General features: G+C 57.4%; 7 protein-coding genes and 1 non-coding gene across 8 annotated transcripts; 5 read left to right on the top strand and 3 right to left on the bottom strand.

Annotated features, from left to right (window-relative positions):
• Nucleotides 1-244: 244 nt before the first annotated feature.
• On the top strand, nucleotides 245-2,013 carry BXZ73DRAFT_92173 (Mob1/phocein; the record flags this gene model as incomplete). Its single annotated transcript, XM_048026269.1, has 7 exons — nucleotides 245-537; nucleotides 600-735; nucleotides 788-870; nucleotides 922-1,595; nucleotides 1,626-1,645; nucleotides 1,756-1,869; nucleotides 1,924-2,013. The coding sequence occupies 7 exons, from the start codon at nucleotides 245-247 to the stop codon at nucleotides 2,011-2,013; spliced, it is 1,410 nt and encodes a 469-aa protein (XP_047874044.1).
• A 648-nt stretch (nucleotides 2,014-2,661) lies between these two features.
• BXZ73DRAFT_52784 (NCS cytosine-purine permease) lies at nucleotides 2,662-4,631 on the top strand (the record flags this gene model as incomplete). Its single annotated transcript, XM_048020871.1, has 10 exons — nucleotides 2,662-2,794; nucleotides 2,851-2,941; nucleotides 2,998-3,105; nucleotides 3,163-3,222; nucleotides 3,271-3,393; nucleotides 3,446-3,520; nucleotides 3,563-3,769; nucleotides 3,827-3,872; nucleotides 3,923-4,197; nucleotides 4,256-4,631. 10 exons carry the CDS (start codon nucleotides 2,662-2,664, stop codon nucleotides 4,629-4,631), a joined length of 1,494 nt encoding a protein of 497 aa, XP_047874045.1.
• Nucleotides 4,632-5,107: 476 nt separating this feature from the next.
• On the top strand, nucleotides 5,108-7,452 carry BXZ73DRAFT_80523 (uncharacterized protein; the record flags this gene model as incomplete). The annotated part of the gene is made up of 9 exons (XM_048023301.1): nucleotides 5,108-5,254; nucleotides 5,314-5,392; nucleotides 5,445-5,537; nucleotides 5,635-5,643; nucleotides 5,830-5,920; nucleotides 5,974-6,257; nucleotides 6,328-6,832; nucleotides 6,889-7,204; nucleotides 7,267-7,452. 9 exons carry the CDS (start codon nucleotides 5,108-5,110, stop codon nucleotides 7,450-7,452), a joined length of 1,710 nt encoding a protein of 569 aa, XP_047874046.1.
• Nucleotides 7,453-8,265: 813 nt separating this feature from the next.
• On the bottom strand, nucleotides 8,266-9,146 carry BXZ73DRAFT_21839 (uncharacterized protein; the record flags this gene model as incomplete). The annotated part of the gene is made up of 5 exons (XM_048017631.1): nucleotides 8,266-8,307; nucleotides 8,356-8,687; nucleotides 8,747-8,825; nucleotides 8,878-8,914; nucleotides 8,968-9,146. Coding segments are annotated over 5 exons (669 nt in total), but the record flags the coding sequence as incomplete, so codon positions are not given.
• A 948-nt stretch (nucleotides 9,147-10,094) lies between these two features.
• BXZ73DRAFT_52793 (uncharacterized protein) lies at nucleotides 10,095-12,085 on the bottom strand (the record flags this gene model as incomplete). Its single annotated transcript, XM_048020872.1, has 8 exons — nucleotides 10,095-10,189; nucleotides 10,236-10,341; nucleotides 10,404-11,054; nucleotides 11,101-11,268; nucleotides 11,322-11,506; nucleotides 11,559-11,799; nucleotides 11,850-11,966; nucleotides 12,029-12,085. The coding sequence occupies 8 exons, from the start codon at nucleotides 12,083-12,085 to the stop codon at nucleotides 10,095-10,097; spliced, it is 1,620 nt and encodes a 539-aa protein (XP_047874048.1).
• Nucleotides 12,086-14,702: 2,617 nt separating this feature from the next.
• On the top strand, nucleotides 14,703-17,595 carry BXZ73DRAFT_92176 (ABC transporter transmembrane region 2-domain-containing protein; the record flags this gene model as incomplete). The annotated part of the gene is made up of 10 exons (XM_048026270.1): nucleotides 14,703-14,972; nucleotides 15,027-15,278; nucleotides 15,414-15,604; nucleotides 15,662-15,889; nucleotides 15,948-16,032; nucleotides 16,092-16,272; nucleotides 16,325-16,847; nucleotides 16,928-17,096; nucleotides 17,193-17,335; nucleotides 17,388-17,595. 10 exons carry the CDS (start codon nucleotides 14,703-14,705, stop codon nucleotides 17,593-17,595), a joined length of 2,250 nt encoding a protein of 749 aa, XP_047874049.1.
• An 811-nt stretch (nucleotides 17,596-18,406) lies between these two features.
• Nucleotides 18,407-18,491, top strand: BXZ73DRAFT_t171. Its single transcript has one exon. It is a non-coding gene; the product is annotated as a tRNA-Pro (tRNA).
• Nucleotides 18,492-18,751: 260 nt separating this feature from the next.
• BXZ73DRAFT_92177 (acyl-CoA N-acyltransferase) lies at nucleotides 18,752-20,297 on the bottom strand (the record flags this gene model as incomplete). Its single annotated transcript, XM_048026271.1, has 5 exons — nucleotides 18,752-18,892; nucleotides 18,946-19,082; nucleotides 19,146-19,245; nucleotides 19,335-20,224; nucleotides 20,282-20,297. 5 exons carry the CDS (start codon nucleotides 20,295-20,297, stop codon nucleotides 18,752-18,754), a joined length of 1,284 nt encoding a protein of 427 aa, XP_047874050.1.
• Between the last annotated feature and the right edge of the window lie 73 nt (nucleotides 20,298-20,370).

The raw sequence follows: 20,370 nt of genomic DNA on the forward strand, positions 1-20,370 counted from the left end.
GGTAACAGTCTGAGTGAGGGAATAATGCGAAGCGAGGCATAGCAGAGGACCTGCTTTGGGGTTCAAGTTGGCATTGTACGCATCGTGCGTGGGCAAGAAGGGGCGCTAGTACAAGTGTCGCCTGGGCAGGAGAAGAAGGTGCTTCTCACGCCGCCGCCCTGCGCGTCGGTCAACGCGTCGCGTACGCCATCCTCACCAGCGGCCAGGTTCAGCTTGACTTCTGGCACGCCGAACCCTCATCGCCATGGCTGCCGTCGCCATCCAGCGCCCTCTCAAAGGCTCCCGCATTTCTTCCTTCTATCCCGTCAAGTCTCTGCCTCCAATCTCAGCTCTCGACAGCGCCTTTCAGCTGCAAGAATACATTTCCCTCCTCATACGCTTGGACGTTCATGACGTAGACAAGATCGTCTCCATTCCGGGCAAGGGCTCCGACAGTCCAGATAGCTCCGACGCGAAGACCGAGGAGAAGGAAGGAGAGAAGGAGGCCACCAGCAACATCAACGTTGATGAGGCGTGCTGGGTGTACGAGCAGCTGCGGTGCGTCACATATCGCTTTCTCCTCCACCCGTGCGTTGACACGACCCTTCCGCCAAGATCAGACGGCTGGCTCAGGACCTCTCGCATCCTCTGATCACCATGCTGCAGCAGGAGTGCACGCGAAGTACGTGCCCGGAAATGAAAGCTGGCGAGTGGTTGTACTTGTGCGTTGCCCATGGAAATGACGGCGCCATGGAAGTAAGTATGCCCATCTCCCCCAAGTAGCCTGTCTATTAACATTACGCCCTAGCAATGTTGCGCTATAGATTACATCCTGCATACACTCGATAGTGCCACCGCTCTGCTAAATTCCCCTCGTGCTTTCCCTTCACGGTAAGTACTCCATCCTTCAGCCCGCATGCTCAACCAACGCATCTCTGCCAGACTATCTGTCCCCCCTTCCTCAAAGCGCCACTTCTCTTCCCTCGCTCGCCGGCTCGGCCGCATCTTCGCTCATGCCTACTTCCACCACCGCGAAGCCTTCGAGCAAGCCGAGGCCGAGTCCTCGCTCTACGCCCGCTTCCTCGCCCTCACCTCCAAGTTCGAGCTCGTCCCCGCCGAGTTCCTCGTCATCCCCCCACGCCTCACCGCCATGTCCGACGACGAGCGCGGCGCGGGCCCCGTCGAGCCCCCACGCCTGCTCGGCGCCGCGCTCGACCCGCGGCACAACCTCACGCGGATCGGCTCCCCCGCGGAGCACGCCTGGGTGCCGCAGGCCCGCGACCGCGCCTCGGGCTCGCCCGGCCTGGCGGAGCACGGGCGCACGAACAGCCCGCGCAAGTTCGGGCGGAGCCGGACGGACACGATGGTGTACAGCGAGGCGTTCAGCGTCGCGGAGGAGCTCGCCAAGGGCGACCTGTCCGAGGTCGACATCGACCGCGAGATCGCGGCCGAACGCGCCGCGGCGGCGTCGGGCGCGGACATGCCCCGCCAGGAGCCGGAGCCGGCGGGGTACTTCGCGGAGCCGCCGACGGCGGAGCAGCCGAAGGAGGTGGAGGAGCATGCTCCTGCGCAGGAAACCGAGGCGGCAGTGGAGGAGTTGGCGCCTGAGTCTGTTGGTGAGCCTGCGAAGGAACCGGTGACTGAAGACCCGAAGGTTATCGACTTCGTGAATGAGGCGACCTCCGAAGCCGCAGCGCCACTGCCTGAAGAGCCTGCCGCCACTGAAGAGGATGGGGAGGATGACGACGAAGAGGAGGAAGATGAGGAGGGGAAGAGGAGGAGGAGGAGGAGGACGATGGCAAGGAGGAGGACGAAGATGAAGAGGACGAAGAGGATGAAGAGGGCGAAGAAGCTGATGCCGAGCCCACCGCTGCCGAGTCTGAGAAGCCGGTTACCCCTCAGAGGCAGCAGAAGTGGAATCCACCCACCACGCGTCGTCTCCAGAGGCTGTGGAATCTCCCGCAGAAGCGGAGGCCGATGATGCGGCCAAGGTGGAGGAACAAAAAGAGGCAGCACCTGCAGCCGAAGGTGTAACGACCACACCAGTTCATGATTACAACCTCGGGTACGCTCAACCACCAGGCTTCAGGGACGCATTTTTCCGCGCTCGTCAGTCGAGCAAGTTGTGTCGATGGGCTGCGTGCATGTACCTTCATCGTTTTCTTAGCTATGTCAGAACGAGTATGTTGTATACGAAGTACTCTGATCGTCGTGCTGCGGAAACGCTGTCTGCTCTACTCCATGGATCAGAGGATTCTCTCGAAACAACGTGACTACTTACTTGTAGGTAACCCATACAAGCACAGATAACGAACGGAACAGAACCCAGAAATAGGGTTAGGGCCTGTACCATTGGACGTCGAGTCCGCGAACTCCGCCTGTTTGGACTTTAGAGCTTTGTCTCTGCTGCCATGGCCCTTGCACAAACGTTCTCACAATCTCCCGCCTCCCTCCACTGTTGTACGCTCGATCGTCCAGGAGGCCGGCACACAATGCCATCACTTTCCAGCGTTCCGGAGCATGCCATTTGAGTTTCCCGACCTGGGTGTTTTTTCCGTGAGTCAGAGCCGGCCTCTCTCCGAAATCTTTCTCGTGATTCTTATCTCCTCTCGACCACCCGGTTCTCCGACCCTCAACGCGGACGATTGCTTAGCACAGGAGCATCATACATACAACGCCGTGATGGAGAAGTCCGGCGTCGACGTCGAGATGGATGGTGGCTCCTTCGCCGAGCGCGCTCCGCAAGCGCAGAAGGACTGGCACTATCAGCACAAGTGGTCCAGGACGTTGCTCCAGTGGGGTTTGGAGACCAGAGGTGTGTAATCCCTTTACGCTATTGTCGGTTGTTTGTTGATGGCCTGGCTTGTACAGGTATCACCCCAGTCCCTGCGAGCGAGCGTGTTGATACGCAGTACAACAAGATCTTCTTCATCTGGCTGTCTGCCAATATGAATATCCTGTCGTAGGCACCCTTCTTTTCCGTCGCTGTGAAGATGTGGCTCACCTCTCGGTATTCAGGTTTTCTGCTGGGACGCTTGGGCCTGTGATCTTTGGCTTGGGTCTCCGAGATTCATGTCTAGTCATCCTGTTCTTCAATCTGCTCTGCAGCGCTTTGCCAGCGTACTTGTAAGTCCCTTTTTGAAGTAACCCTCAACCAATTACGGATTTGGCGCATACAACCAGCTCAACATGGGGACCCAAGCTTGGACTGCGACAGATGTGCCAAGCTCGTTATAGTTTTGGGTGAGTATTTTCTTGCCGTCGTTGATCTCACGAGCTCATCATATGCAGGTATTTTGGAGTGATCATACCCAGCGTGTTCAATCTATGCTCCATGATGGGCTTTTGTATTCTTAACTGTATACTGGGAGGACAAACCCTCTCAAGCATATCCAACGGTCAGCTTAGCTGGAGGTTTGTGGTCCATCAATATACCCATTGTCCTTAGCTCACTGATTCCCACCAGCGTCGGAATTGTAGTAATAGCTGTCATATCTCTCCTTGTCTCGTTCTGTGGATACCGTGTTCTCAACTGGTTTGTGTTTGTGTGTCCTATGCTTCTCTTTACTGACGTTCTACTCAGGTATGAACGAATTGTGTGGATCCCCGTCCTCATCGTCTATCTGGTAGCCCTAGGTGTAGGCGGAAAGCATCTCACCAACCCCCCACCATCCGAGCCTGCAACTGCACCTGCTGTGCTGTCATTTGGAGCCACCATCGCGGGATTCGTCATCACGTACTGCGCCCTCGGCTCCGACTTCACGATTTATTACACCCCTTCCGTGCCAAGGTGCGCACTGTTATTCGTTTCCGCATTTCTGCGATGACCACTCATACCGCTGCACAGCTGGAAGATTTTTATGTGCTCGTACCTAGGATTCAACATCCCCATTGTGAGTACTGTCACCTAGCACAGAATGATGCAACTCACGTTGCCATACAGATTCTGCTACAATGCTTAGGCGCCGCAGTCATAGTCTCTACCCCTTTGGTCCCTGCCTGGGAAGCGGGGTACGATGGAGGAAATGTTGGTGGCCTCGTCGAAGCCATGCTTCAACCCACAGGAAACTTCGGCAAATTCCTCACGGTTCTCATGGCTCTGAGTGTCACCGCGAACATCGCGCCAACTTTCTACTCGTTCAGCCTCAGCTTCCAAGTGTTCATCCCAGCACTTTCCATCATCCCTCGCTACATGTTCTCCATTCTCGCCACCGCCATGTATGCCCGCACTTTTCTTCGATATTCGGGTCATCTTCTAATGCCGGTTTGCTCCCAGCCTCATCCCAATCTCGATCATTGGCGCACACAAATTTTACGACGCCCTCACCAACTTCTTAGGCCTGATCGGATACTGGGCAAGCGCGTTCGGTGCTGTCGTTCTCGCCGAGCACCTGCTTACCCGCCACGGCGACTTCACGGCGTACAACCTCAGGCAGTGGGATAATCCCCGCGCGCTTCCGCCCGGCCTCGCGGCCCTTGGGGCCTGTGCGCTGGCATGCGCTCTGATTGTGCCGTCCATCGACCAAGTGTGGTTCATCGGGCCCATCGCGGGGAAGACCGGCGACATCGGGTTCGAGCTCGCGTTTGCGATGGCAGGGATTTGCTACATCCCCCTGCGGTTGCTGGAGCTGCGTTTCAAGCCGCTGGAGTAGGAGATCGGCATCCAAGGAAGGCAGGTTCAGGGTGACACGTAACGCTTTAAGGACATGCACATGAGGATTGTATCCCGTAAGTCCACGGTTCATTGAATACAGGCTGCGTATATCCCTCTGGCTCCTCGGCGCCTTTCCACCCGGGGCAGCATCCATCATTCAACGCCAGCCCCGACAGACCGCGAAAACCGGCGGACGGCCATCGAGCTATTGGTCCTGCTAAGGCACCCTCTGCACGCTTACGTTGTCATGGCCGGAGATGACAGAGCAGGCAGCGCTCGACCGGCTAGCGCGAGCTGACGCGAGAGTGGCGTTATGCTCGTGCGCCGACGCGTACGTGCGTCTGCGAGGCGTTCCGGTGGCCTTCGTCATCGACACCGTCTGCTCTGGGAGGTACTTGACCCACGCCAGCCGTCTCCATCCATGTACCTCCCTCCCATCCCCTCCCTCAGATCCGGCTTTTGTCTACAGACAGGATGTGGGCAGGAAACATTTCGAGCGCGGCGGCTAGTATACACAAACGCGCGGGCGCGGGCGGTGGTGCTCATTTGGGTCAAGGAGTGCGTCATCCGTATGGGTATTGGGAATCGCCCGTTACCCCTGAATGGCTAGAAACCCTCGAGGTGAGCACGTTATCTCGCCCTCGGGATCCAATCTCTTTGAGCTAACCGGTTTTGTGCAGGCTTGCAACACCATTGAGGATCTATTCGTGGATCGCGTAACAGGGTCAGCGTACTATTCAGAGCGCCGCGGGGGAGAAGGTGCGCATTCTGAGAGGCTTTGCTATATGCTTTCACACCTGACGTTCACTAGATGGAAAGAACGTCGTGAGGGATCTCGAGACACACGATGTCCTGTTCGAGTGCCCCATGTCAAGGCATCAAGAAACCTGGTCTCTAGATTCAGGTAGAGGGGATCGTCGCCGACGAGGAATGTTCTTCTCTCCAATCAGCAGGACGGCCGATATATGCTTTAATTCCCGGAGATCACCATTCCCCATCAGTTCAGGTAAGTGAGTCAGTACTCCTCCGTTGCATAGCGCTGAGCGCCCACGGCAGAATTCCAGGGTGGCGATGCATGGACTTCGATGTTCATCCTGGGCACCCACACTTCATCGTAGCCTGCCTTGAAGAACAAGATGTAGCCGATGCCGGCCGACGGCTTTCCTTCATTGATTCCGACACCTCATACGTACAAGTTATACCCCCACCAGACGTCGAGGGCGAGCAAGTATACTGGGACGCCCCGCGGTTCAGCCCGGATGGACAACACTTGGTGCTACGTCTAAAGTGCGACGTTTCCCTCTCTAGCCCGTTTGAAGGGCCTCTCACCTCTTGCGCAGATGGAAGAGTCAGTTCGCAAGCGAGGCTTGGGTTTGGCAGACTCAGGTCCATGAAACAAGCGAAGGGCACTCCCTGGCCTTCAGCAATGCGTCGCGGGTTATTCTGGGAGACCCCCGTGTCTCCTCCGTCAGTCGGCCTTATTGGGTCAATCCATCCACTCTCTTGATTTCCACCGACGCTCTCGGTCACATAGTTCCGTGGATCTTCCACATTCAAGATAACGCGGCACGGCCCCTAGTTTCTCCGGACTTTGCGGACGGTCTTGTAGATCCCCATGCCTGCCGTGAGTGGTCTTGCTGGCTCCGATACCTCGCCCAGCTCACGTGAGGTAGTTGAATTATCAAGTATGGCAGCTCTGGACGGAGACCACGTCCTCTACGCTGGCTTCTGCAAAGGCCGAACGCAGTTCCACGTGCTCAAGATATCAGATGGGGCGTATCACAAGATCTCCACCCCCTACTCTTTCGCGCTCCGCCTTCGCAGCATCTCGCCCGGCAAGGTCATCTTCATGGGCAGCACCGAGACGTCTCCAATGGCCGTCGTCGAGATGACCGTTGACACCCGCGACGTGCTTGGCACTCTCTCCTTCGTCGAGATCGGCACTTCGCAGCGATCCGCCAGCCTTCCTACCATCCCGGCCCGCTCCATCTCCACCCCTACGTCCTTCGAACTGGAACATCCTCGAAGACCAGAAACGATACACGCTACGCTTTACCCTCCGGTCAACTGCAGATACTCTGGCGGCCTTCCGGATGAACTGCCGCCTGTGGTGGTCCATATCCGAGGCGGTCCATACCGCTTCCATCCGCAGAGTCTCGACTGGGACATTCAAGCGTTCACCACCCGAGGCTTCGCATAGTAAGTACACGATCTTTGTTCAATGAGCGCTCGCTGAAGTACGATCGCCATTCCAGCGTCAGCGACGTCGTTCGGACAGCGCCGGGAGATTTGGCAGCCAGTCCTGTGGTGGCTGATGCGGACGCTTGTGCTGCAGCTGTGCAAGCCCTTGGCGCGCGAGCATTTGTGGATCCCACGAGGGCAATCATTTACGGGCAAGGGGAAAGCGCACAGATGGTGTTCAGCGCACTGGCTGACCCCCGCCGGCTGTTCGTCGCGGGTGTGGCCGACCTCCGGTCACGAATAACTGGTGGATCCGCCGACAGCGCGTCAAGCTCTCCGCAGGCAAGATCGCCGGTGGAGATGGCTGAAAGCATCGCTTCCCCTCTATTGGTAGGCCCGTTTCGAAAGGTAGCATCGTACCAGGTCCTAATCAACCCTGTCGATCCTTCCAGATGCTTCTCACTCCGGAGCCCTCTTCCAACACCCTCACAACAGAGCAAGCGGCAGCTGTCGCTCAAACGATGCAGAAAAACGGCAGACGGGCAGAGTTGCACGTCATCGAGCCGACTCCGCGCGCGCGCTCGGTGCGCGAGACATGGGAGACAGTGCTCTCCTTCTGCACGTCGGTGTTAGTATGAGTTGTCAAAGGAGGTCACGGTCGCCGTCGACGGACATGTCGTGCAGTGGACGAGCGCGGGCGCAGGGATTTGTGTTCGACATCTATTTGTACGTAGTGTACATACGGTGGGCAATCGACGCGCCTCCAGACGGATACATGGGCAATGTACATGTTCTGGTATCAAAGAGTCCGTCCGTCAAAAGGAAACTACTGAGCGAAACGACAGTCGCAGATTGCTCGTCCAGAAGGTAATGCAAAGGACTCATCGCTCTCGACGCGTACCGAGGTTCCCCGACTCTATTCGCTCTCTCTCCTCTCCGCGCGGAGGAAGAGATATGCATCCCGCTTTGCAGCGGGGAAAAGTCGCAGATGGGCGCGTCTGCTGAGGGCCGTGGCGGAACCACGCTGGAGGTCCGCACGCGGACCAGAGGGCGGGCGGTTCAATCTGGCCCGGTGTGGATCACACCATAGATATGGGGGCGAGAGGTGATCGCTCCCATATAACCCAGTCGTTGAGCGATGGGGCTGGATCCAGCGTGATCAGCGGGACGTCAGGATTCGCTGGGTGTTCCGCGCGGGGTTCTAGGGTCGATGAGGGCGCGAGGAAGGAGTTCGTGGAGAAAGCATTCATTGATTGGGTGCCGCCGATGAGCGTTGAGCCTCCCAGTGATCTTTTCTCCCCCAAGGAGGCTCTGGAGACACAACGCGCGGGATATGATGGCGGCCTATCGTTGAAGGCCTTTTCGGGCGTTGGTGTTCGACGATCACTTGCCGTGGTGTTGAAACGGATGCTGGTGGGCATGGTCGGATAGGTGTCCAGGGAACCGGCGCTGAACTCTGTGATGCGGACGGTTATCATGATGGACGGGATCGCCTGTGAGGGGATGTTATTGCAAGTCGGGGAGTGTTAGGTAAAACGCACCTGGAGCTGTCCCAACGTGGGAAGAAGGGCGATCTGGATTGGACTCTTCGTAGCCAGAGCGATAATCCCGATGAAGGCGACGACGGAGTAGACTGAAGCACCCTCGATGAACATCCATAGGATTGAAGAGAACAGGGAGGTGAATCGACCGGTGATGAGCTCGGGAGGGGTATGCTGGTAGTGCCACCATAGGCGAACGACCATGAAGACGGTAAGCAAGACATTGATGGACAGGGACAGAGCGAGGTACGCGAGGGAGGCGCTCGCACTGGTGTTCGTCCATATGTTGATGTTCAACTGGCTGATGCTTGGCATGAAAACCGATCCGGTGACTGTGGAACTGCACTATGAGGTTATAGTGTTCGTCTGATACGATACCAAGGAGGCGCACCGACAAGGCCCAGAAACATTCCGCCGCATATGCATCGGACGCCTGTATAGGTCTTGAATATGCAATGAAAGCGCCATAGCTGCGGTTCTTACTCAGTCAGCCCATAGCGAGCATCTTTGCGAACAACCTACCAACATGCCGTCAGAGAACCAGTTCAGTACCACGTATCTGGAGACACCATGTTAGCACCTGTTCTGTAAATGTGACGAGATAAAGCTTACATGGAAGTAACGGCCAAGTTTCCTGGGTACTTGGCATCGGAGATCATGAAGGCCACTGGTCCTTCCGAAAAGCCGCGATTTCCAATAAACGCCCGATGGGTGAGCCATGTTTGCAGGCACAAGCCGGCGGTAGCGAGTAGAAACATTGGAATGGCGTAAGCGAGCAGCCGCCAGCTCGGTGGAGCCTTCCTCTGCGAGTGACGCGCCCATAATCTGTGGTCGAAGTAGAGGCGAACCACGTAGAGAAAGAGTGCGAGATGTACGCCTGCTCCAAATCAGCTCTTCGACCCAACGGAAATGAGTCAAAAGACAGCACCATATGCCACTGTAGATAGCACGACACCAACCATGTTTGCAGTAAGGACCGTGGTGTCGAGATTGTATCCGACGATTGCGGTGGTCAATTCCGGCATCGTTGGAGCGGAGTGTGCTGGCGCGCGGCAGGGCTTGGAATAATGATGTGGATGCCGATCTCTGTGTAGTGTCAGCAAGAGAGGAGAACATTATTCCCGGACATTACTTGCCTGCACACTCAGATGCCAGTGCACCCCTACGAGGATGTGTAGAAGTAGGGTGGAGAGAGCTGGGGGAGAACGCGTAGCTCATTCCGCTGCTCTCGCTCGCGGGACGTGCATTTATGCTCATGAAAGGTGATGTGAGCCGGATATCGGGAGACTCGGATGTACGTTACCGCTAACTCTGCGTTCACGCAGTTGCGAAAAAGAGCACACGGGTCTTGAGCCAGGGAGCTTGGCCGCGCGTAGCCGAGTCTGCAAGCCGCCTCCGGTGTATCTGGACAAATGTTGATTTAATGAGAAGGGTGTCATTTTTAGACTGAGGTACTATGGAACCTGGGAGAGATTTGGATTACAGGTAGCTGGAAGACAGATGTTCTGTCCGGCAGACGCCTGCGTCCTGGATTACTTTCCCACCAGGCTTACCGGCACGGAGGCGCAGCACGGGACCGAGCTTCTCCGACATCGGCATCTTGAAAACCCCTGTTGTTCAACGGCACGGCACCAGAACAGTCGGTCCTTTCGGTGACGAACGTGGGACTGTCAGAACCGGTGACTTGGCGGGCTGCCTCGGCGTACAAGGATATACATGAGATTGGCGTTCACGGCTCCCTAAACAGCAATGGCGTCGATAGCGCCTTGAACCCGGTCTGTCCACATCCCCAGGATGCCGAGCTGCAGCTCGGCATCATGATCGCCAGTATTTGCTATCAATTCTGGAGTAGGAAGTCAGCTAAATGGGCGTACAACTACATAGGAGAGACGCCATACCGGCTTTCCAACGTTCCAAGTGGGTGCGTAGAGGGGACAAAAGCGCCAGCTGCACGTTCCTCAATGACTCGGCGTCTCTGACGCCAGTCTGTGACAGTAGCCGGCGGAGTCAACGTTGGTCATGAGCGGGCATATGGGCAGTAGACGGACCTGGTTGTGCAGGTCTCTCTGTAGAACGACGTAATAGAACCCCAGGCATTCCACCAAGCGCAAAGGCTCAGCGCTGTCCATGAAGCCCTCCAAATCCAGAGTTGCTGCATCGTCCAGCCGAAGAACAACTGGTCCAAAGGTGGTCAGAAGCAGAGGGGTCGCAAACACGTTGCCGTCAGGGGCTGACAGGCCCTCCAAAACGGCTTCCTTGAGCAAGCCGACAGCAGCGACTCGCATCTGAATTGGGAGGTCTTTATCGCTGAGCAGCTCCTGCAAGGCACGAAGGCGAACCAAAGACGGGGATAAGATGAGGATAAGGGAGATGACACGGAAGGCGTAGTGACGAATATCCGATTCACTGTGGTTGCTGGCCACGTGGGGGAGTAGATCCAGAAGCGGGGCTATCAGATCGGTGTCCAAAGTGAAATGAGGTACATCCTGGCGTAGCTTTGCGAAGACCGAGAGGAGGACCGAGAGAGTTTCGTCAAAAGCCACGTTGAGTTGGATAGAGGCGAGGATAACCGGGAAGAAAGATGTGATAGTCGCCAATGAGAAAGTGTACGATCGGTCATGGGCAAGTAGAATGAAGTGAGACAACGAGGGCGACGATTCACAAGATTTCGAGGTGACGCCCAGCACCTGCAATGTATGCTATACCAAAGTGAGAAGATATCGACGCAGATGTCTCGAAACTTACCCAGACATCGGCGACTCTGTCTCGGGAGCGCGCTTCGCTGCCCGCGGGTTGAAGTTGAGGAACAATGAGCCGGGGAAAGTGCGTGGAAAAGGCGGCCTTCGCCAAGGACGCTTTGAACGAGTTGGCAAACGTCATAGTCGTCTCCTCGAGGACATGGACGAGAATAGCCTGGGCCACCGTTTCACCATGATCATTCGCGAATTCGACAGATGTGAACTCACTTTGGCTTCGTCGTCGGAACCCTCAGCCAACGCAGACCCACACTGTACCACCGCCTCCACAATCCCAAGGGCCTCGTCGCGCGTCACTTCAGCACCGATCGAAGATATTGTCGACTCCAGCTCTGATATCCGAGACCGGAGAGCATTTGCCGGCGATTTCTTCCACGTGGGCAATCTAGGTATCGCTGAAAGCGACGTAAGAGCAAGTTGCTACACATATGAGCTCACTGGACGCACCGATAGCGTAGGATCGGATGAGACGTATGAGCTGTTGGGCTGCAGACGCACGACCCTGCGACTCGCTATGCTCCTCATCTTCGTCATCCCCTGATTGTAACCAAAGATGCAGACGTTCCATAGACTCCTCGGCCGCCATCATAACTTCCTTGGCACTGTTCTCCCTTGCCATTAGATCCATGAGGTTGTCAGCACCGTCGCGGGTGCTCAAAACCACAATCGGGATGATCGTTAACGGCTCCTGTGTGAGCGTTAAGGGTGGTCGCGAATGCGGACTCGTAGAGCACGTACGAGAGAGCGGGCACTACCTGCGTGGTTTATTGCATCCAGAACGGCGGACAAAGTGCACTTTGGATCCTTGTCGTGCACCGCAGTGATAACGAGACTGGTCAGCGCAACGCCGAGATCCTAGCACGCTGCTTCAATCAATGCGACTTGCACGTAACACAAGCTTCCAAGCGCCCACGTACTTCATCCACTTCATCGTCCTGCAGAGATAGCGCGCTTTTGAGGGACTCGACGTCCATGTGGGAGCGGTGAGGATAGTGGTGGCGGAGGGGCAAGGCAAGACGCGCCTGGGGCTGTCGCAGGACGCGCTCGTGCTGAAGCTGAGCGCTTGAGCGCTGATCTGGCAGCTCCCTGCGGCGTATTTGGTATGTTTGGAACACATGTTCTTCGACAAGGTGACAACGCTCCGAAATACGTGTGTACGCATGTCTGCAGGGTTCAACCACTACCAGCGCTCCACCACCACCGCACCATGACGTCCTCTCCGCCCGTCGCGCACGCGCCTGCTGTCCTCGGCCTGAGCGCCGATGTCCCACATTGTAGCAGTCTTGTCCGACGAGCCGGAGACTACATATTTGGGGACATGCCTGTGCTCAGCGCGCGGCCGCTGAAGCGCCGAAGGCTGGTACTGCTCCGGAGCCAGCCTTTCCCGAAGACGAGGTGCGTACGTCGTGAAGAATGAGGCGCTCGTCTTCGAAGTCGGAGAGCAGAAGCTGTGAACGAGGCAGTTGAGTGGGGGATGTTTGCACAATGGGCACAGGCTGCTCACGCAAGATTCTGGGGACCAGGCCAAAGATCGCACTGTCATTTCGTGTGAGGAATAGAATATTGCCTGGATCGAGGCCGATGGGATGTCGACATCGTAAATTGTGCCGTTCTCCGGAGACATGGCCGAGAGCCATCCGGGCTCTGCAACTAGAGTGGTCATTCGTAACATGCACACAAGCAAGCGGAACTAGACATCCACCAATTGAGCTCACGTATAACCACGTTCGCAAAACATCCCAAAGTTGCTGCACCCATTTGTCGCAATAGCCCGACCAAGTGTTGGGGTTTCAGCTGAGTGTATTGTGACATCCCCTGTGGAAGCGCAGCTCACTCCTTTAGGAATCAGGGACACAGACAACGCTATATGCGTGTGCACTGCTCCATTCCGAATTGCGTGGAACTAAGGCTTGATGATCGAGGACATACAAGGTTCATTCGACTCAGCCTGCGCAAAGCTCTCATGCTACCCTTTCAAATCTCCATCCTTCAAACTCCAAAGACAGACGATGTCATCCAGCGCGTTGCAGAGCGCAAGATTTGCAGCTGGGACCACGTTGAGCTCAAGAGAGACAAGACCAATTGTGCCAGTGTGATGTGGTAAGTAAAATGCTTGCACAGATATGATGCTTCTTATTTTTATCGCACCATACTGGGTTAGCATATGTTGAGCGACGTACGCTTTGCCCCGTCGTGCGCGTGAACAAGCGCCATACTGTCGGGAGACAATACGATGAGCGAAATACAGGTCATGGCACCAGGTGATTTATCGTGACGAGGAGGAAGTTCAAGCGCGAGATGGTCTGAGATGGTGAACTTCAAGGGAATAAGCGCCTGAATCATGGGTCAGGTGAGCCACTGGGGATTGCCGGCGGACTTTGAAGTTTGGACCTGCTTCACAACTAAGTTCACAGGCTCGAGCAGCGACGAACTCTATTCTTCTCAACACGGACATCGCTCCCCTGCTCCATCCCTGCTCCGTCCCCCAACCCAAAATGTGCGTCTTCTGTCATGCCAGTGCGACATTGAACTTGAAGCACAGTGCCAGGATGTTTGACGCTTCTGATGAAATCCAAGTGGACGCCGCCCCGACCTAGGCTCTCGGGGATGCGCTTCAGGTGCGTGGTTGTTTCTCTTCATGAGATTTCCATTTTCCAATCCTGTATGTACACATGCAGCAAGTCGTGAAGGACGCCCTCATCCACAACGGTCTCGCTCGCGGGTTCCGTGAGCGCGTGAAGGCCCTTAGCAAGCGCCAGGCGCACCTGTGCGTGTTTGTCGCACCTGCACGGAGGTCGAGTACATCAGGCCCATCGTGGCGCTCCATGCCGAGGTTATTATCAAGCTCGTCAAGGTCGGAGACGTGAAGGTGCTAGGTCCCGGGGCCGGTCTTTACCAAATCGACCACGAGGCCAACCCCCACGAGGTCGTCGGCTGCTCGTGCGTGGTTGTTGAGGAATACGGCGTTGGGTCGAAGGCGCTCCACATCCTCCTCGACTGCTTCAAGAAACGTCAAGTGAGTAGACGTTTCGTTTTGCCCTTTAAGATGACAAAACAGACTCCCTCGACGGAGAGCATCTATGAGGATAACGTCTATCCGGAATCATTATTAAACTTGTCTGAACTCGATCAGTCTCTTTGTGTTGTCGCAGTGACTGACTGTTCTCTCTTCGCTTGCAGATTGTTCACGGCTCACCTGTAGCTGTAGCTTGTCGCTTTGCTAGTCATACGAATATCATGGCGATGTTATATCGCCCCCATTTATCGCGCGTGTTAACCCTGGCTTTCAACCCACTGTGTGATGTGAATATGCCCTTCGACTTTTCCGCACGCGTCCGTCTTATGTAGTCTCAACACTTGTGTTCCACCTCACAGAGCTGGACGTACTTGCGATGATGCTCCTCTGCCGTAATGATGCACTTTGCAGGGCCGGCGGCCCGTGGGGAAAACACATGTCCTAGCTCTTGAATCGGGGACGCCAATACCAGCGGTCTCCTCTCAGCTCTTCCTTGCGTCTCCGTTCTCTCCAGTCCGTCACCCATATTCTACCGCCCAGTGCGTTCCAGGCCTTCCTCTTGGGCGCCTGGCACCATGGCCATCCGTCTGCCTAGCACGGCCGCGCTCAACAACCTCTCTCCGAAATCGCGACGATCACTCCTCGTCGCGTTCTTCACCCTCCTCCTCCTCCTCCGCAATCGCACACTCAAGCTCCCTGGCACGCTCCTTTCAAGGCTCAAGCGTGTCGCTTCACGAAACGAAATCACCCAGGAGGAGCTCGCACAGGCGCTGCAGCAGGTCTATGTTGACGAGCCCGACGGCTCCAAGACTCTGTTGGTTCCATACCAGGGCCGAATTTCCAAGGTGCGTAACGCAACTATCTGTGGTGTGAATGCATGCGTATCTGCCGCGTTCCAGTTCAACATCACCCCCACTTCAGACTCTACCTTTGCCAAGAATGCGAAGCTCTTCCCCCTCCTCCCGGCAGGACAGAAACCGAACTTGGACAAGGCTTTCTTGCGCCAGCTCTTCGCCATACTCAAGATAGTCTTTCCTTCGTGGTGCTCGAAGGAAGCACTCATACTGGCCTCCCACTCGTTCTTCCTTGTCCTCCGGACAGTACTCAGTGTTGCTGTGGCGCGACTAGATGGACGCATTGTGCGCGACTTGGTGAGCGCCGACGGGAAAGGGTTCGCGAAAGGTCTCGCCTGTGGTTTTTGCTTGCCATCCCGAGCACGTATACAAACTCAATGGTGCGTTGTCTTGAATGTTTATATGATGCGTCCCACCAACTTCCTGCATTAGATCCGACATCTCCAATCCACGCTCTGTCTCAAGATGGGGGCTCGACTTACCCACTACACCGACGACTTGTACCTGTCACATTCACCGGACCTGCGCTACTACCGCGTCGCCTTGGAAGGCGGATTGTCCGATGTTGACCAATACATCACCTCGGATATCCATTCATTCTGTGAAGGACTGGCTCAGGTCTAGTAAGTATTTCCGCATCGGCATCCTCCTTGAGCCCCGGCCTCACATACTTGGCACAGCGGAAATGTTCTCAAACCATCTCTAGACCTGGTGTTGTTCACATCACAGTTGTCGCGTTCGTTAGGTGTTCGCGGTACAGCTATGCTGTTCCTCAACTACTATGTCACCGCGAAGATTTTGCGTGCAGTTACGCCGGCATTCGGTCGTTTGGCCGCAGTCGAGGCAAGACTCGAAGGTGAATACCGCGCCGGTATGGGCAGGGTCGGACGAGAAAGTGAAGAAGTCGCGTAAGTAGCTCTTATTTGTACAACCCCATGCCGTCCGCTCAGCTGGTCGAACGTCTAGCTTCTACGGAGGTGGTCTTCGAGAACGTAGCATCTTAATGCGCGCGTACATGAGACTGATCAAGCACGTCAACTCAATATACAAGGTATACCACTTCATTTGATAGTGCATGATCGACTTTCTCAATGCCCTTCGCCACTATAGATCAGGATAGCTTATGAGTGGACGGAGGACTTCCTCATCAAGTATCTCTGGAGCGCTGCCGGATACTGTCTCATCTCAATACCTGTCTTCCTCACCCGGGTACGGAGCATAGGGATTCAAGCCACGGGCGATCCTCGCGCCCATGGCAGAGTGGACAACGAAGTGGCCAACCGGACGGAGAGTAAGACTGTCTCCTCCATTTTCCCTTCTCTGTGCTAATGACGCTTCGTCAGCTTACATCTCGTCGAGACGACTGCTGCTTTCCCTTGCAGATGCTGGCGGTCGGCTCATGTATGTATACAAGGATCTCCTTGAGCTGGCTGGCTTGACGACGCGACTCTACACCCTCCTCTCTACGCTCCACAACTTACCCCGGCCAGTAGTGCCCTCAGATTCGCCCGATACGGTTGCTGTCCGGAATGTGGATGTGGGCGTGCCTACCGTCGCTCCGGCATTCGCGGCGGCGGCGTCAGACACGGCAGAAGACATTTCGGTCTCTCCCTCGGAGACAGAAGATTCCGGTGCAAGCAAGACCGCGAACACCGTGCTCGTCCGCGGCTTGTCATTCGAGCTCAAGACGGGCGAACATCTGATGATCACGGGAAGCAATGGGGTCGGCAAGACCGCGGTCGCAAGGGTCCTCGCCGGCCTGTGGGCAGCCCAGGGCGGCGGAGACGTCTCGCGGCCTCACGGCAAGCGGGGCGTGTTCGTGGTGCCGCAGCGAGCATACATGGTGACGGGGACGCTGCTCGACCAGTAGGTTACTCGTGCCTCGATGCCCAGAGCCACTCTCTCGCGAACTGTATTGGCCGGCTGACCACACGATCCACCCGCAGGATCATCTACCCCGACTCGTACCCGCAGTTCGTCGCCTCGGGGCGCACGCACGACGAGCTCATGCAGATCTTGGCCGCCGTCAACCTGGCGTACCTCCCCGCGCGCGAGGGCGGCTGGTCGACGCGCAAGGAGTGGCGCGACGTGCTCAGCGGCGGCGAGAAGCAGCGGGTGCGTGCTCGCTCGATTGTCAATCAGGCTCGCGGATAGCCGATCGGCGCGTGTGCGCGCCGGGAGCCCAGACGTGCTGACCAGGTCCGCACGCAGATGGCCATGGCGCGTGTGTTCTACCACCGGCCCAGGTTCGCGGTGCTCGACGAGTGCACGAGCGCGGTGTCGAGCGACGTCGAGGGGCGGATGTACGAGCACGCCAAGTCGCTCGGGATCACGCTCATCACGATATCCCTCCGGTGCGTGCGCCGGCTGCGCCGCGACGGCTGTGCTGACCCCGGGCTCCGGCAGGCCCACGCTCATGCGCTACCACACGCAGCTGCTCACGATCGCGGGCGACGGCACCGGGCGGTGGACGCTCAAGCGCATCGGGACCGCGGAGGAGCGGATGGACATGGACCGCGAGATCGTGTCGCTCGAGAACCGGCTCGCGGAGGTGGAACGGTGGGAGACGCGGGTGAAGGAGCTCGAGCGGTTGTTGAGCGTGCAGGAGCTCTGAAGGCTGTTCACTGCATTTGCCGTGCGCAATGTATTTTTGTCCATATGTTTTCGGTGGAATGGACTTTGTGGATCCGCTGTCATTACCCCTGTGGTTTGAATAGGGGGAGGAGGAGATGCACGAATATCCGCGCCGTATAGCCAAAACCAAAGATTCAGGGCTATCGCTAGTTGGCCTTCCGGAACTCGTAGAGCGAAGGGAATGCGCACGTTGCGATGCAGAGGAGACGCGAAACGTACAGACATATGCGCGGACTATGGATTAGAACAAATGGCTAGGGATACAGACGGAAAAATACAGTAACAGTGCATTCAGGAGTCAGGCATTCAGGCCTAGCAGCAGCATGGCAGGGGGAGGATGCAGCAGAAGCCGCCCTGAGAACTCGACAGTCAGGGCCGAGCACGCGCGTCGCATATGAGAAACGGGACGTACCGGGCACGGGATGCACCCTCCACGAAGACGGGCGGCCGCGCCCCCTGGGGGTGTGGGTTCGTGAACGGACATGGCGGCGACCGGCGATGGTTGTGTTCGTGTGACCGATGGTGCCTTCTGGGCACCGAGGTGCGCGGTCGGGGGCGGCGCAAGGGAAGGGTGCGAAGGAGCCATTGAGGAGGTGATAACGAGGTTAGGAGGGAGTATTACGTGCAGTACGTGGTGGCAATGAAGAAGGGAGGAGGAGGAGGAGCGTTATAAGTACCAGAGGGTTTGCCAAGAGGAAGTTCACCAATGGTGACGTATGTGCCCGGAACGGGTAGAGGAAATGTAGCCAGCATCACACTATTGGTAAACTCTACTTAGCCTGGATCCCTCAGCCCTAATGGTCTAGTGGTAAGATACGTGCTTTGGGTGTTGTCACGCTGTGCACGGGATCCCAGGTTCGAACCCTGGTTGGGGCCGGTTTTTGTCCGTCGTTTTTTGTTCTCCAGCCCGCTTGGCCGAATTATGTGCCTACGTTGTGGAGATTATCCAGGTGTAGCGCGCCCCTTTCACGAGAGGGAAGTTCCGGCACCACACGAGATCCCCCTTGTACTTGCAAACAAGAAACCCCGAGGCGAATTGGGAATTGTATATAATTTTCTGCACGGCCGCCTAGATGGTATGTGGGTATCACCGTGCCGTCTCCACCGTTTGGAGCAAAATACAGCCGCAAAACGCGTTACAGCTTCGCCTGCGTGCGCTCGGACTTGGGGGCATCTTGCCCGACGAGGCCGGCAATCATTCCCAGGAAGTCCTGCCGCTGGAAACGTTCACGCGGCATATACACCATCGATGACCGCTTGTACGGGAAATCGAACACCTGTCGCACGCCGATGAGCCGGCGGCGCGAGGACCGTCGAGAGACACACGTACGTGGTTCACGTGCAGGTTCGTCGCCGTGCAGACGTCGACCATGGACTGGTTCGACTCCTTGGGCTCGCCCACGATGCGGAGCGTGCGGGGCTCATCCAAGAAGGACAAGTGCTGGAGGGACGAGTACCACGCGCGAGCTGTATGCATCGAGAGCGGGTCAGCATCTGCGCATGGGACGAGGGACCGGGGCGTGGACGCACATCTGTGGCGCCCGCGGAACTTGAGGTCGCCGAGGAGGACGTGCAGGCCGCGATCGTAGTCCCAGGCACCGCCCAGTACGTACGCGCCCACATGGTTCTCCTGTGAGCGCGAGCGCGGGTATGTTTGAGCATTCTATTGGCCCGGTGCGCGTGCACGCGGAGAAGAAGAGACGGCAGACCGCGACGCACCTTAACGTACACGATCTCGGCATAGCCCATGAGCTCCCCATCCCAGCTCATCATGACGGGGAGCACGCCGGGGTGGTTCACGAGCTCGCGCACGTATGCGCGGTGCTTCTCGAGCGGGCCGCGCTCGCCCCAACCGCGGTGGACGTGGTCCGAGTTGTGCCAGCGGTGGAAGGTCGCGAGGTGGACGGAGGTCCCGTCCGGCTCGCAGCCCGTCGCGACGCCGTCGAGGTCGAAGGAGGTGACGGTGAGCGTCTGGCCGATGGAGGGGATGTAGTTGGCGTAGATGACCTCGCCCTGAGGCGGCTTCGGTGGGCGCAGGGGGTGCGAGGCGATCACGAGCGGGGTGCGGGTGAACGACTCGGTGCACGGGAAGGGGCCGGTCTCTGCGCGGCGCGCGAAGGATCCGCGAAGCCAGCCGCGGGTGTGGTAGCCAGCGATGCCTGCGCCGGCCCAGAAGGTATCGCGGAGGAGGAAGTGCTCGGGCTCGGACGCGCCGGACGCGTCTCCGGGTAGGGTGTGGCGCTTGCGCGCGAGACCAGAGTTGAGGAGGTAGGCAGAAAGCTCGGGCGCATTTGTGAACGCAGACGAAAAGACGACGGGGATGGTTTCCTGGGTGTGAAAGAGTGTGTGGAGGGCGTAGATGGCGGCCCAGAGATCAGGGACGGAGAGCGCGGAGGACGCGCCGCCGACGGCGGACGAAGGGAGGAGCTCGAGGAGGCGGTACGTCGGTACGTGGTCCGCGGCATTCTCGTAAGGCGTCCCAATGGCAGAGACGACGAGCTGCAGGCTGCGGGGGAGGGTGTGATAGGCGCAGACGGTGTGGCCATCGATGGCGACCGCGGAGGGCTGCGCGGGATCCGGGGCCGGGGCAAAATCGACTGAGGACGCGTCTGGGAGACGGGTGACGCGCTGCCAGCCCTGCGCGAGCGCGAGGGGCTGGGGGGCACCAGGGGCGGGGATCATGGAGAGGGAGGTCACTGGTGGGAGCGAAGGGGTATCTGATAAGATACTGTGTTTATAAGCGATCGGAGGCGCG

The sequence above is a fragment of the Epithele typhae genome (assembly GCF_022376455.1).
Source record: "Epithele typhae strain CBS 203.58 chromosome Unknown BXZ73scaffold_61, whole genome shotgun sequence".
Taxonomy (NCBI): Eukaryota; Fungi; Basidiomycota; class Agaricomycetes; order Polyporales; family Epitheliaceae; genus Epithele; species Epithele typhae.